The sequence below is a fragment of the Ichthyophthirius multifiliis genome (assembly GCF_000220395.1).
Source record: "Ichthyophthirius multifiliis unplaced genomic scaffold scaff_1120509251225, whole genome shotgun sequence".
Taxonomy (NCBI): Eukaryota; Ciliophora; class Oligohymenophorea; order Hymenostomatida; genus Ichthyophthirius; species Ichthyophthirius multifiliis.
In genome coordinates this window covers 1-12,281 of record NW_004086082.1, presented here as the reverse complement: position 1 = coordinate 12,281, position 12,281 = coordinate 1, and the positions used below count along the sequence as shown (strand labels likewise).

General features: G+C 13.4%; 2 protein-coding genes across 2 annotated transcripts, besides 34 other annotated features; both read right to left on the bottom strand. All coding sequences in view use genetic code 6, as the record gives it.

The window, feature by feature from the left end:
- Positions 1-578: 578 nt before the first annotated feature.
- Positions 579-749: a microsatellite.
- A 150-nt stretch (positions 750-899) lies between these two features.
- Positions 900-924: a microsatellite.
- Positions 925-1,123: 199 nt separating this feature from the next.
- Positions 1,124-1,153: a microsatellite.
- A 758-nt stretch (positions 1,154-1,911) lies between these two features.
- Positions 1,912-1,971: a microsatellite.
- A 300-nt stretch (positions 1,972-2,271) lies between these two features.
- Positions 2,272-2,470: a microsatellite.
- Positions 2,462-2,486: a microsatellite.
- A 12-nt stretch (positions 2,487-2,498) lies between these two features.
- Positions 2,499-2,548: a microsatellite.
- Positions 2,549-3,057: 509 nt separating this feature from the next.
- Positions 3,058-3,160: a microsatellite.
- Positions 3,161-3,171: 11 nt separating this feature from the next.
- Positions 3,172-3,265: a microsatellite.
- Positions 3,186-3,265: a microsatellite.
- Positions 3,207-3,271: a microsatellite.
- On the bottom strand, positions 3,256-5,567 carry IMG5_163370 (leishmanolysin family protein, putative; the record flags this gene model as incomplete). Its single annotated transcript, XM_004030269.1, has 3 exons — positions 3,256-3,524; positions 3,575-3,619; positions 3,686-5,567. Coding segments are annotated over 3 exons (2,196 nt in total), but the record flags the coding sequence as incomplete, so codon positions are not given.
- A 1,364-nt stretch (positions 5,568-6,931) lies between these two features.
- Positions 6,932-6,977: a microsatellite.
- Positions 6,978-7,061: 84 nt separating this feature from the next.
- Positions 7,062-7,148: a microsatellite.
- Positions 7,093-7,161: a microsatellite.
- Positions 7,102-7,247: a microsatellite.
- A 27-nt stretch (positions 7,248-7,274) lies between these two features.
- Positions 7,275-7,361: a microsatellite.
- Positions 7,277-7,336: a microsatellite.
- Positions 7,309-7,354: a microsatellite.
- Positions 7,362-7,397: 36 nt separating the features above from the next.
- Positions 7,398-7,472: a microsatellite.
- A 29-nt stretch (positions 7,473-7,501) lies between these two features.
- Positions 7,502-7,562: a microsatellite.
- A 111-nt stretch (positions 7,563-7,673) lies between these two features.
- Positions 7,674-7,729: a microsatellite.
- Positions 7,707-7,735: a microsatellite.
- A 1,089-nt stretch (positions 7,736-8,824) lies between these two features.
- Positions 8,825-8,887: a microsatellite.
- Positions 8,868-8,911: a microsatellite.
- A 182-nt stretch (positions 8,912-9,093) lies between these two features.
- On the bottom strand, positions 9,094-9,646 carry IMG5_163360 (hypothetical protein; the record flags this gene model as incomplete). Its single annotated transcript, XM_004030268.1, has 1 exon — positions 9,094-9,646. The coding sequence occupies exon 1, from the start codon at positions 9,328-9,330 to the stop codon at positions 9,094-9,096; it is 237 nt and encodes a 78-aa protein (XP_004030316.1). The 5' UTR covers positions 9,331-9,646.
- Positions 9,107-9,220: a microsatellite.
- Positions 9,647-9,886: 240 nt separating the features above from the next.
- Positions 9,887-9,932: a microsatellite.
- Positions 9,933-10,032: 100 nt separating this feature from the next.
- Positions 10,033-10,068: a microsatellite.
- Positions 10,069-10,265: 197 nt separating this feature from the next.
- Positions 10,266-10,315: a microsatellite.
- Positions 10,316-10,931: 616 nt separating this feature from the next.
- Positions 10,932-10,978: a microsatellite.
- A 535-nt stretch (positions 10,979-11,513) lies between these two features.
- Positions 11,514-11,586: a microsatellite.
- Positions 11,515-11,586: a microsatellite.
- Positions 11,522-11,560: a microsatellite.
- Positions 11,587-11,669: 83 nt separating the features above from the next.
- Positions 11,670-11,722: a microsatellite.
- Positions 11,723-11,881: 159 nt separating this feature from the next.
- Positions 11,882-11,928: a microsatellite.
- Between the last annotated feature and the right edge of the window lie 353 nt (positions 11,929-12,281).

Sequence of the window (12,281 nt, the reverse complement as noted above, 5' to 3'; positions counted from 1 at the left end):
CAATGGCAATTTATTATTTTTAAGCAGGAGTAACAGTAGAAAATTATTTAAGGCATTAATCCATTTAATTGAATATTTCAGTATTTTCATCATAACATTATTTATCTAATTTAAGCCAACACTTGGAAAGCATCTCCTCTGCTTATCCACACCGGGTATAATGGTCAAATATATTACATGATTTATCCCATAAATTAACTACATTTTTTACTTCGTCATTTTGTTGCTAATAAATTTAAGTAAAATTAGTCTCCTGTCCTTTTATTTATTAATTGAATTGTTGTAAATTTGCTTAACAAGATGGCGTATTGTTACATATTTCGTCATTTTGGGCATACTATTTGGCTTTACATATTAATAATTCAGTAGGAGTTAATCGCAAATCACTTTTGATATTTATAGAAATTGGATTTTCAATTGAATATATATATGTAATTAAAGCAAAAATTTAAAATATTGTAAAGATAAAATAATTCATATTAAAAATTTAATAATTATTTTTTAATTTATGTAAAATTTATATATTTCTTTTATTAAATTAATAATTTATTTATTAAAAAATAATAGAATAGGATGAAATATATTTATATATATATATTAAAAAATATATTTGAAATATGAATATATTTAAATAAATATATATATATAAAAATAAAATATATATATATATATATATATATATATATATATATATATATATATATGTATATGTATATGTATATGTATATTTATATTTATTTATATTTATAATTATTTCTAAATAATATGTATTTATGTGTCTTATTAATTTTATTTATTTAAACGTTAAATATTTTTAAACTTATTTTAATTATATTATGTATGTTAATAATTATTATATAAATATTAAATTCTTTAAATCTAAAAATAAAAAATTTAAGTTTAATTTTTTTTTTAATTTTTTTTAAAATTAAATGTTAAAAAAAAAATTCATGCTTATTTATTATATTTTAAAAAATATGGTATTTTAAAAATGTATTTTTTTAAACCATATTAAATTAAAATAAGAAGGCAGTTTAATTTATATATATAAAATTAATATTATTTTTTTTTTTTTTTTAAATATAATAAATATCTAATTATAATCATTTTTGTCTTAAAATAATTAATTTTTTTAATTTATTTTAATTTTTTTTATAAAAAAATATATAAATAAATTAAAAAATTAATTTAAAATAAAAATAAAATATATTTAATTTTATATATTTTTATATATATTATAATTAATTGAATATTTACAACTATATATAATATATTTATTTATTTTTTAATTTCTCTTTCTATTAATTATATTTATTAATAAAAGATTAATAAAAGAATATTTAAAACCAATATATAATTAATATTTATATAAAAGAAATTTTTTTAAAAAAAAAAATAATCTAATTGAATATTTAATAAAATAAACAATTTAAATAAATGCCATATTTTTTTATACTTTTTTATTTATTATAAATAGATTTTTATTAATTTTTGATTAAATTGTTAATATATAAATTTCTTAATGTAAAATTAATTATATAAATATATTAATAATATTAAAAAAAGTGATATATATCTGAATAAAATATCATTATATATTTATATATAAAATAAATAAGATTTTATTTATTAATTAATTTAATTATATATATATATATATATAAAATAAAAAACATTATTATATAAAAAAAATGATATTTTTGAGAATATATATGATTTTAATATTAATACTAATTAAAATTTATTAATAAATATTTTTATATATAATGTATAATACAAATGTAACCTCTTTTTATTAATTTATCTCAAGAAAAATTATATTAATTATAATAAAAATACTTATTTAATCTATTTAAATTACTTTATTATTATTTTTTCCGTTTATATATACAAGTATTCATAAATATTAACTTTTTTTTCTTATAAATATTTTATTTTATTTTTTGATAATAATTTTTTTATTTTTTTATACTTAAAACTCTATTATTTAAAATTCTTTTTATTTTATATGGTCAAAATTTTTATAACATCCTTTATAAATCTATTATTGAATCATAAAATACCATCATATATATAAATAAAGCTAGGCTAATATATACTTTATATTGAATTTTGTTTTAATTATAAGCATAAGGATTACATCGAAATTTTAATTTAATAAAATAAAAGGTTATATATGCTAAATTTCAAGTAAATATTAAAATAATTTTAATTTAAAATAAGACAAAATTGAAATTGTTCCAAAAAATTATATAGACTCTTTATATTTAATTTTTTATTTTAAGAATTATATTTTCTTATACAAACTAAATATATTATAAAATCAATTATATCTTTTTTTTTTATCTTTTAAATTTATTTTTTTATATAAACTAAATTTATTATAAAATCAATTATATATATTATTTTTTATATTTTAATTTTTTTTTATATACAAACAAATTTATAAAAAAATCAATAGTATATATATATATATATATATATATTTTTTATCTTTTAATAATTTATATATATTATAAAATTATTTTATATTTTATTTAAAATATTTGTGTTTTATAAATTTTATATATTTATCCCTTTAATAATAATTTATTATTCGAAAAATATTTAATATCTTTTTTAAACTTGCTTTCCTTTTATACTTAACACTTAAAGCATTTTTTCTTTTATATAAAAAAAGAATATAATCATATTTTGTGATTACTATTCTCTTATTATAAATAATTTTTTAAACAAAGGCAATCTTTTAAATATATTTATAACAAAGTGAGAATATAATAAAATATTTATAGTTGATAAGATTTTATACTATTAGATTTAATTATAAAAATAAAATATATATATATAAAAGAAAAAAAAAAAAATGTTTCTATTTGTATTTATATAAATGTATATTTTATCTATTAAATAAATAACTAAAATATTATTTTAATTGCTTCTTCTTCATTTTAAAAAAACAAATAAATAAAATAAAATATTTATATAACATATTAATCGATTCAATGATTTTTAAAAATAAATTTTTATTACAAAAAGTACAAATATCTTAATTCTTTATAGTACTTTCTCCATTATTTGAATTAAATTCTCATTATTTGTAGTACTATCTTCATTATTTGCACTAATACCTATGTTATTTGTAGTACTGTCTCCATTATTTCAAGTAATACTTCCATAATTTTTCATACTAACTCCATTTATAATATTAATATCTCAATTATTTGTATTACTAACTCCATTTATCATAGTAATATCTCAATTATTTATAGTACAACTTTCATTATTTTAAAGTATCCAACCATTTTTATTATCGCATTAAGAGCATATTTATTGACTCGGACATTCAAGACAACCTTAAGGACATAATAGACATTGATTATTTTCAGTTAATGTTCCTCTAGGACATTTATCATAACATTTATTTTACCAATAATAAGAACCCTATTCACATGTAATAATAGATACACATTTTCTTTATTCTATATCCGCAAATTAATTTTCAGGACAAAAGGATACACATTATCCTTCTAAAAAAAAAAATTTGTTTCACAAGAAATACAAGTATTTAAATCACTTGAGCATTTCAAACATCCTTTAGGACATTTAGCACATTAATCGCCTTTTTTAAAAAATTATAATTTTTCATTACATACTTCACATACTGTTTAAGATTAACATTTTATACATCCTGTAAGTTCACATATTTCACATGTATTAGTTGTATCATTGGCGAATGTTCCCTTAGGACAATCATAAGCAGGGACACATTTTCTAGTAATTAAATTAAGAAAATACTATTCTTAACATAAAGTACATTGGCTATGAGTTGTAAAATTACATCTCTCACAAAATTAATCACATCCTTAATTTACTGATTTTATACATGTTCTTTAATCTACTAGTTAGAATTCATCATTTCTACATTATTATACACAATTTCCTTCTTCTAAAAATGCCAAAAAACCACACTCTATACAATCATTCATTGTAGGACCAGTACATCTTATACATGAAATATCACAATTAGCACATGCTTAATTTTCATTATTTTTGTAAAAACCTTTAGGACAGTCATCTCTACATACTCTGTCAGGATTTGCAAAAAAACCAGTGGGACATGTTTTAACACATTATGAAGGATTATATCCTAAAATAAAATAAGGACAGATTTTTTACTCAACATTACAATCAAATCCTGTCCATCCTGATTAACATTTGCATTATCCAGATATGCAAATACCCTTTCGAGAACAATACTTAGGACATTCAGGTGTATAACCACAAAACTCTCTATAATTATCAGGACAAGAAATATGACCAAATTATGGTTCTCCTTGAACAATTTCAATTTCTTTACCTTCATCTTATTTATTACAGAATAATCTTTTATAATTCAATTAAGTAATAATTATTAAAATTTAAGTAGAATCAGGAGAACATTAAACATAATGACAACGACGAGAATCACTTTTTATATTAAAATAATTTCCATCATTAGCAGTTGATTATAAGCATTTCGATTAAACACCAAAATATTAAAAAGTTAATTTATTAAGAGGACCAGCATAATCTTAATCTTCACAATAAATTTAATTTTTAATATATTTACATTTATCAACATAAGCTGATGAAGTAGTTAATCCATAACCATTATTCTTAAAAGAGCATTGTTACACTTAATATTATTTATATTAATATTCAGGATATTAAGTCTCAGAATAACAAAATTAAAGAACAAACTCACATCCTCTATTTCTTCCCCATTATATATCTTCGGCCATACTTTCATTTACTTCAGCATAAAAGCCACTATCTCTCAATAAAGCAATAGTAAAAACAGAAACTTAACTATCTAATTGAGATTAACCGGAAGACATTAATTCATTAAGCATTATGGTTTTTTTCCAATGAGAACCTATATAATAATTGGGACCAATATTCTCTAATAACATTCCTTCTAAAGTAGGACAACTATAGTATTTTTAAGCAGTGGCAAGAACATTAGGTGTAGACAAGGCTTAAATTTCTTTTTCCCTTATAGTAACTGTTTTTAAATATTTTTTTATATCTTCGCCATAATAGTCTCCAGTTAAAGGATTTACCCAATATTCATATAACCCACTTGAAAATCCTAAAATATGAAAACATTCATGTAAAAGATTATTTAAATCTTTTTTAAATCCAGAATTATGTTAATTTTAATCTGCTCTATTCATATTTACTTTAATTATGCCATAATTAACTCTTTTCAAAGTATTATCCAATTAGCAATAAACAGCACTAGCTAAAAAATTTTTTGTATCATGACTTTCAACTACCCAAATATGTACATCAGAATTTCTCTCACCATCTGTTCTATATTTTATAGGAACAACTATATCATCACATTTTTGACTATGAAATTTATTAGGTCCTTAAGCAGGAATAACTTTTAATAGTTATTACAAATATACCTAAATATGTTACATTAGATTTTTTAAGTATTCAGTATCTTAAGTTATCTTACTTAAAGAAAAATCCATAGTTACTCTTATAGGTTATGCTTATTAAGGAAAGTTGTTCTATAAATTTCTATTTTATGTGTTTAAAAAATTTTATTCTTTAAGTATTCTTCGTGTTTATTCTATTTGGTCATTTATTTATGAGAAATCAAATTCGGAATCATGATTACATGTATGATTGTAAACTCCTAATATTGATTAGGAAAGCAATAATATTAGAAAAATTGAGTTTTTTATGCTTTTAATAATTTTAATTTATTTCATTAATAAATAAATAAATTATTATATTGTTTGTATATATTATTTATTAGAAAGTTAATTTTAATAAGTATTTGTTTATTTATTAATATTTAATTTATCACAAATAAATAAATAATATATGAATATGCTTTATTTGAGTATTTATTTTTACAAAATATATTTTATATTTTTCTATTTTTTCTATTTTTATAATATATAATTTATCACTTTATCACAAAAAATATTAAATAAATACATTTATATTTGTAAAACATAATTAATTTTGTATAATTAATCAAATTACCATATAAATTTTAAATTTACTTCTTTTTTTTATTTGATTTCATAGTTATTTAAATAATAGTAAAATATTTATATAAAAAATAAAAAATTAAATTATATATATCTATTTTATGAAAATACAAATTTAAATAATAATATAGAAACTATTTATTATATTAATTTAATTGTAATACGTGTAAAAAAATAAATATTTATATTTAAAAATAAATAAAAAAAAGTATTTTAGTGGTTTTACAAATATATTTCTTAAAAATAAATTATAAATATTATTATTTTGTCTCTTCATATATTTTTAAATTATTTTAATTGATAATATTTTATATTATTTTATAATTTAAATTGATAAAAACATTTTAATTTTCCATTTATTATTAATGCTTATAAATATACAAAGAAATAAAAAATAAAATGTTAGTTATTAAAATTATAAGCAAAAATTTAATAAAAATAACAAATATAATATTTTAAAAACATGTATTTATCAATAAAAAATAATAAAATATAAAATATGAACATTAAATAATAAAAATACATATAATTATATAATTAAATCTAAAATATAAAATAAAACAGGTATAAAAATATTTAATGGTGATAATATATTATTCTTTAAAATTAATTAGAAAATAAATATATAATAAATTTCTTATATCTTATGAGAATTTAAAAAATATAAAAAAAACTTTATACAAATCAAAAGAATTTATATAGAAATGTCAATAAACTTAAAGCTATATAAGTAAAATTTTAGAAAAATAGTATAATGTTATATAAATATATTTTGAATAATTTATATAAGAAAAATTAAATAAATATAAATAAAAATATATAAGATTGAATTATATATATATTAATCAATAAAAAAATATAATTTAAATAAAAAGTGCAAAAATTAAATAATTATAAAATAATTTAACAATTTAAAAAATTAAAACCAATATAAATAGAATTAAACTAATTTTATTATTAAAATATTATATATATACCTTTTAAATATAATAAAAATATTTATTTTAGAAAAATAAAAATTAAAATTGATAAAAAAAATATAAAATAAAATAATAATAATAATAATAATAATAATAATAATAATAATAAACATAATATTAATAATAATTATTTATAAATTATTTATATAAATATTAATATTCATTAATTTAATTATAATTATTATAATAATATGATAATAATAATAATATTAATTTTATTTTATTTAAATATTACTTATGATTATTATTATTTATATATTTAAATAATAATTATATATAATTATAATTATTTTATATATATTTTTTTTATAATTATTTTATATATTTAATAAATATTGAATTATTTATTTTTTATTTGTTTAAAATATTTTTATTAATTTTTTAAATTAAAATATATATTATTTTAATTTTATAAAATTATTAAAGATATTATTATTTTTTATATTTTATAGTTTTTTTAATATATATTTAATTAATTACTTTATATTTTTATTTATTAATTAATTAATTTAATATTTTATTTATTAATAAAAAATATATATACATAATTATATATTTTTTTTATTTATTTTATAATTTAATTTTAATTTAATAAATATTATAAATTTAATTAATTAAAATATAATTATATATAAATACTTAATTCATATTTTTACTTTATAATAAATTTTATTATTTTATATTCATATTTTTATTCATATTATTTGATTAAATCATATATTAAACAATCAAATAATATAAACATTTTAAATATTAAATTATATGAAATCTAAAAAATTAGACTAATTTTAAATTAAAAAAAAATAGAAATTATATTATTATTATTGTTTAAAATTTAAAATCAAAAATTATTAATAAAATATTATTAATCTATTAAATAAAAAAATATTTAAAATTAGCTTATATTTATTTATTTTTATTTAAAATTAAATGAAATAATTAATAATGATAAATAAATTTTTAATTTTCTTATTTTTAAAAGATTAATATTATATGTTTATTAATTTTTTTTTTTATATATTTAAATTGAATTATTTATTACAAATCAATTGAATAAATAAACAAATATAACAAAAAATTAATCATTATAAATAAAATAAAATTAAATAATAATGTTTAATGATAATATAAATAATTGAATTTATAGTACAATATATATTCTTTTATAATTTTATTATATTATTTATTTTATATTTGTAGAATATTCAAATATATTTATTTCTATACTATTATTTTAAAAATTAATTATTATTTATTAAAATATTATTAATTGCTATAATCTAATATATTATTTACATTAATTTTAGTTTTAAATATAATATTCTTTATTATTATATTAAAATAATTTAATAAAAAATAAATAATATATTAAAAATTATGAATTAATTACTTAATAAATATTAATTATTAATTTTTATTAACAAAAAAAAATAATAAATATTCATTAAATTTATAAATTTAATTAATAAAAAAATATTTTTAATTGAGTATTTTATTAAAAAAATATTAAATATATATTTAAATGGTTTAATAATATATTAAAAAATAAATTAATTAATTCAAATCATTATTTATTTTATCTAATTGATTTAAATATATTATTAATCGATTTTAATTTTATAAATTAGCTTTAAAAATAATATTTTATTAATATATAAAAAAAAAATTAATAAAGAAAATTACAATTTTAATGAATTTTTTTTAAAATAATAAATGAAAAAAAAATATATATATATTTTAAAAAATGAGATTTATATAATAAATATATATAGATAAGATAAAGTAATAATAAAATAAAAATAATAAGAATTTTTTTTAAAGAAAATTATATGTATTTATTTGTAAATAAAATAACTTTTATTTAGATAAATAAAATAAAATGTTCTTATTGATAAAATATATATTAAATACCTAATATAAAATAATATATTAATATTATTATCAATCTTATTACTATTTATTTAAATTGAAATTATTATAATTATAAATATTTATAATTATTAATCATAGCAATAAAAAATAAAAATAAAATTAAAAAAAATTAATTTAAATATTTCACGTCAATTATGATTATCTCCATTATTTGTAGAAGTGCTTTCTCCATTGTTTGTCGAAGTGCTTTCTCCATTATTTGTAGAAGTGCTTTCTCCATCGTTTGTAGAAGTGTTTTCTCCATTGTTAGTAGAACAACTAAAATCTTTTTATATATTCCAGTTATTTTTTTATATCACATAAAGAACATTTAAATTAATTCTAACATTCAAGGCAACCTTAAGGACATTACATACAATATCCATCTATCGCTACAGTAACTTCAGGACATTTTTCAACACATTTATTTTACCAATAATTCAATCCATCATCACATTTAATAATAGTTTCACATTCTTTAGTTTCTTCATTTTTATAAAAATTATGATTACAATCCTAAACACAACCTCCTTCTTCTAAAAATAAATCTTATTCGCAAGAAATACAAGTATTTAAATCACTTGAGCATTTTAAACATCCTATATGACATTTAGAACATTAATCGCCTTTTTTAATAAATCCTAATTATTCATTACACACTTCACATACAGTTTAAGATTAACATTTTATACATCCTGTAAGTTTACATATTTCACATGTATTATTTTCATTATGGGGGAATGTACCTTAAGGAGAATCTTTAGCAACGACACATTTACCATTGACTAAGTTAAGGAAGTACTAGTTTTTACATAAAGTACATTCATCTTTGGCTTCAGAATCATAGTAATTTTTAATATCTTTTAAATTAAATAATTTATATTAATAAATATATTAATTAAATTTTTTTTTTAATTAATGCAATATATTCATATACATTATTTAATTTTTTTTTTATTAATTTATTTTATAATTTTATATTTATTAAATATTTTGACTTATTAATATTCAATGAAATATTATAAATTTAATTAATTATATTTAAAAAGCTTAATTTTTTTATAGTTTTACTTTATAATAAATATTATTATTATTTATTTATATATTATTTTATTTTTATATTAAATCGTTAATATATTTATTTAATAGAATAAGCACTTTTAATATTATTATATATTAAATCTAAAAATTCAATTAAAAATAATCATTATATCTAATAATTATAGTTAAAGCCTTAAATTAATATTATGTATTTTAAATCTTTATAAAATTATATTAAAAATAAATTTTTAAAGATATTATATATAACATTTTTATCTATTTATTTTATTAATATTCTTAAAAATTATTATTATTAATTTCTTCTTAAATGTCAACTAATATATTTTTTATTGAAAAATGAGATTATATAGTTTTTCCTGAAAAATACAGTAAATATAATTAGAAAAAATTTATAATACATTTTTTAGTATTCTAAGTATATGTAGATACTTGATTTGATAATTTAATTGTTAACTAGATTTTAAGAAAAAAAATTAATTTAAAATAATTAAAATAAATATGAAAAATTATTAAAATTAAAAAATAATTCATGATTTATAAAGAGATTATAATATTTCCTATTTTTAAATAGTTATATGAAATATATTGGATATATCCTTAAACTTGAAAATATTGAAGTGATAAAATATTTAATTATGTAAGAAAATTTATATAATGGAAGGGATAATTTTATCATATCTACATTTACTTGCTACTTTCAAAAAATATTAAGAAAAGTAAGATTTTAAAAATAATGTAATCAGAAAAAAGATAAAAATAATTACTATTTTATTCTCATGGAAAAAAAAATAATTATTTTTATTGTATTAATGACTGATGCAATAGTATATTTTAACTATTATAAAATTATAGTTAAAATTTTTAAAAACTTAAATAATTGTTATAAAATTAATTAAAAAAATAGTATTTTTAAATGAATTTAAATTTTAAAATTATTTTAATTAAATTTAATTTATTTAAATTTAATATTATAAAAATAGAAATTAATTTATTATTATTGTTTAAAATTTAAAATCAAAAATAATTAATAAAATATTATTAAACTATTAAATTGAAAAATATTTAAAATTAATTTATATTTTTACTTTTCTTTAAAAGTAAATTAAATAATTAATAATAGTAAATAAATATTTAATTTTATTATTTTTTAAAGATTAATATTTTATGTTTATTAAATTTTTTTTTTTTATATATGTAAATTAAATTATTTATTACAAATTAATTAAATAAATAAAGAAATAATAAAAACTTTTATTCATTACAAATATAGTAAAATTAAATAATAATGTTTAAAAATATATAAATAATTAAATTTATAGTTCAATATATATTATATAATAATTTTATTATATTATTTATTTTATATTTATAGAATATGCAAATATATTAATGTTTATATATTTTATTTAAAAATGAATGATTATTATCTATTAAAAAATTACTAATAATTATAATATAAAATAATATTTAAATTTATTTTTAGTTTAAATTTAATATTCTATATTATTATATTAAAAAAAATTAATAAAATATAAAAAATATATTAAAAAATAAGAATAAAATACTTAATAAATATTAAATATAAAAATTTAATAACAAAATAATAAATATTCATTAAATATATTATTTAAATTAATAGAAAAATATTTTTAATAGTGTATTTTATTTAAAAATATCAAATATATTTAAATAAATTTAAAATGTATTAAAATAATTAATTTAAATCATTATTTATTTTATTTAATTAATAAGTAATAAGAATATATTTTTAATTTATTTTCATTTTATAAATAAGACATAAAATTTATATTTTAAAAATATATAGAAAAAAAATTCAATTAAATAAAATTTTTATTTTTAAATAATAAATAAAAAAAATTATATATATTTTTAAATTATGAGATTTATTTAAAATATATATAAAGAAAAAATTAATTAATAATAAATTTTTTATAAATAAAATAAAAATTATAAGTAATCTTTTTTAAAGAAAATTATATATATTAATTGTAAATAAAAATAGATAAAATAAATTTTATTTAAATTTAAAAATAAAATTTTCATATTGCTTAAATTTATATTAAATATCAAATAAAAAATAATCTAATATATTTATTATAAATATATTTAATATTTATAATAAATTAAAAATATTAAAATTATAATTTATATATATATATATTAATTTTTAATAATAGCATTAAAAATAAAATTTAATTAATTTAAATAAATCTAGTCAATTATGATTATCTCCATCGTTTGTAGAAGTGTTTTC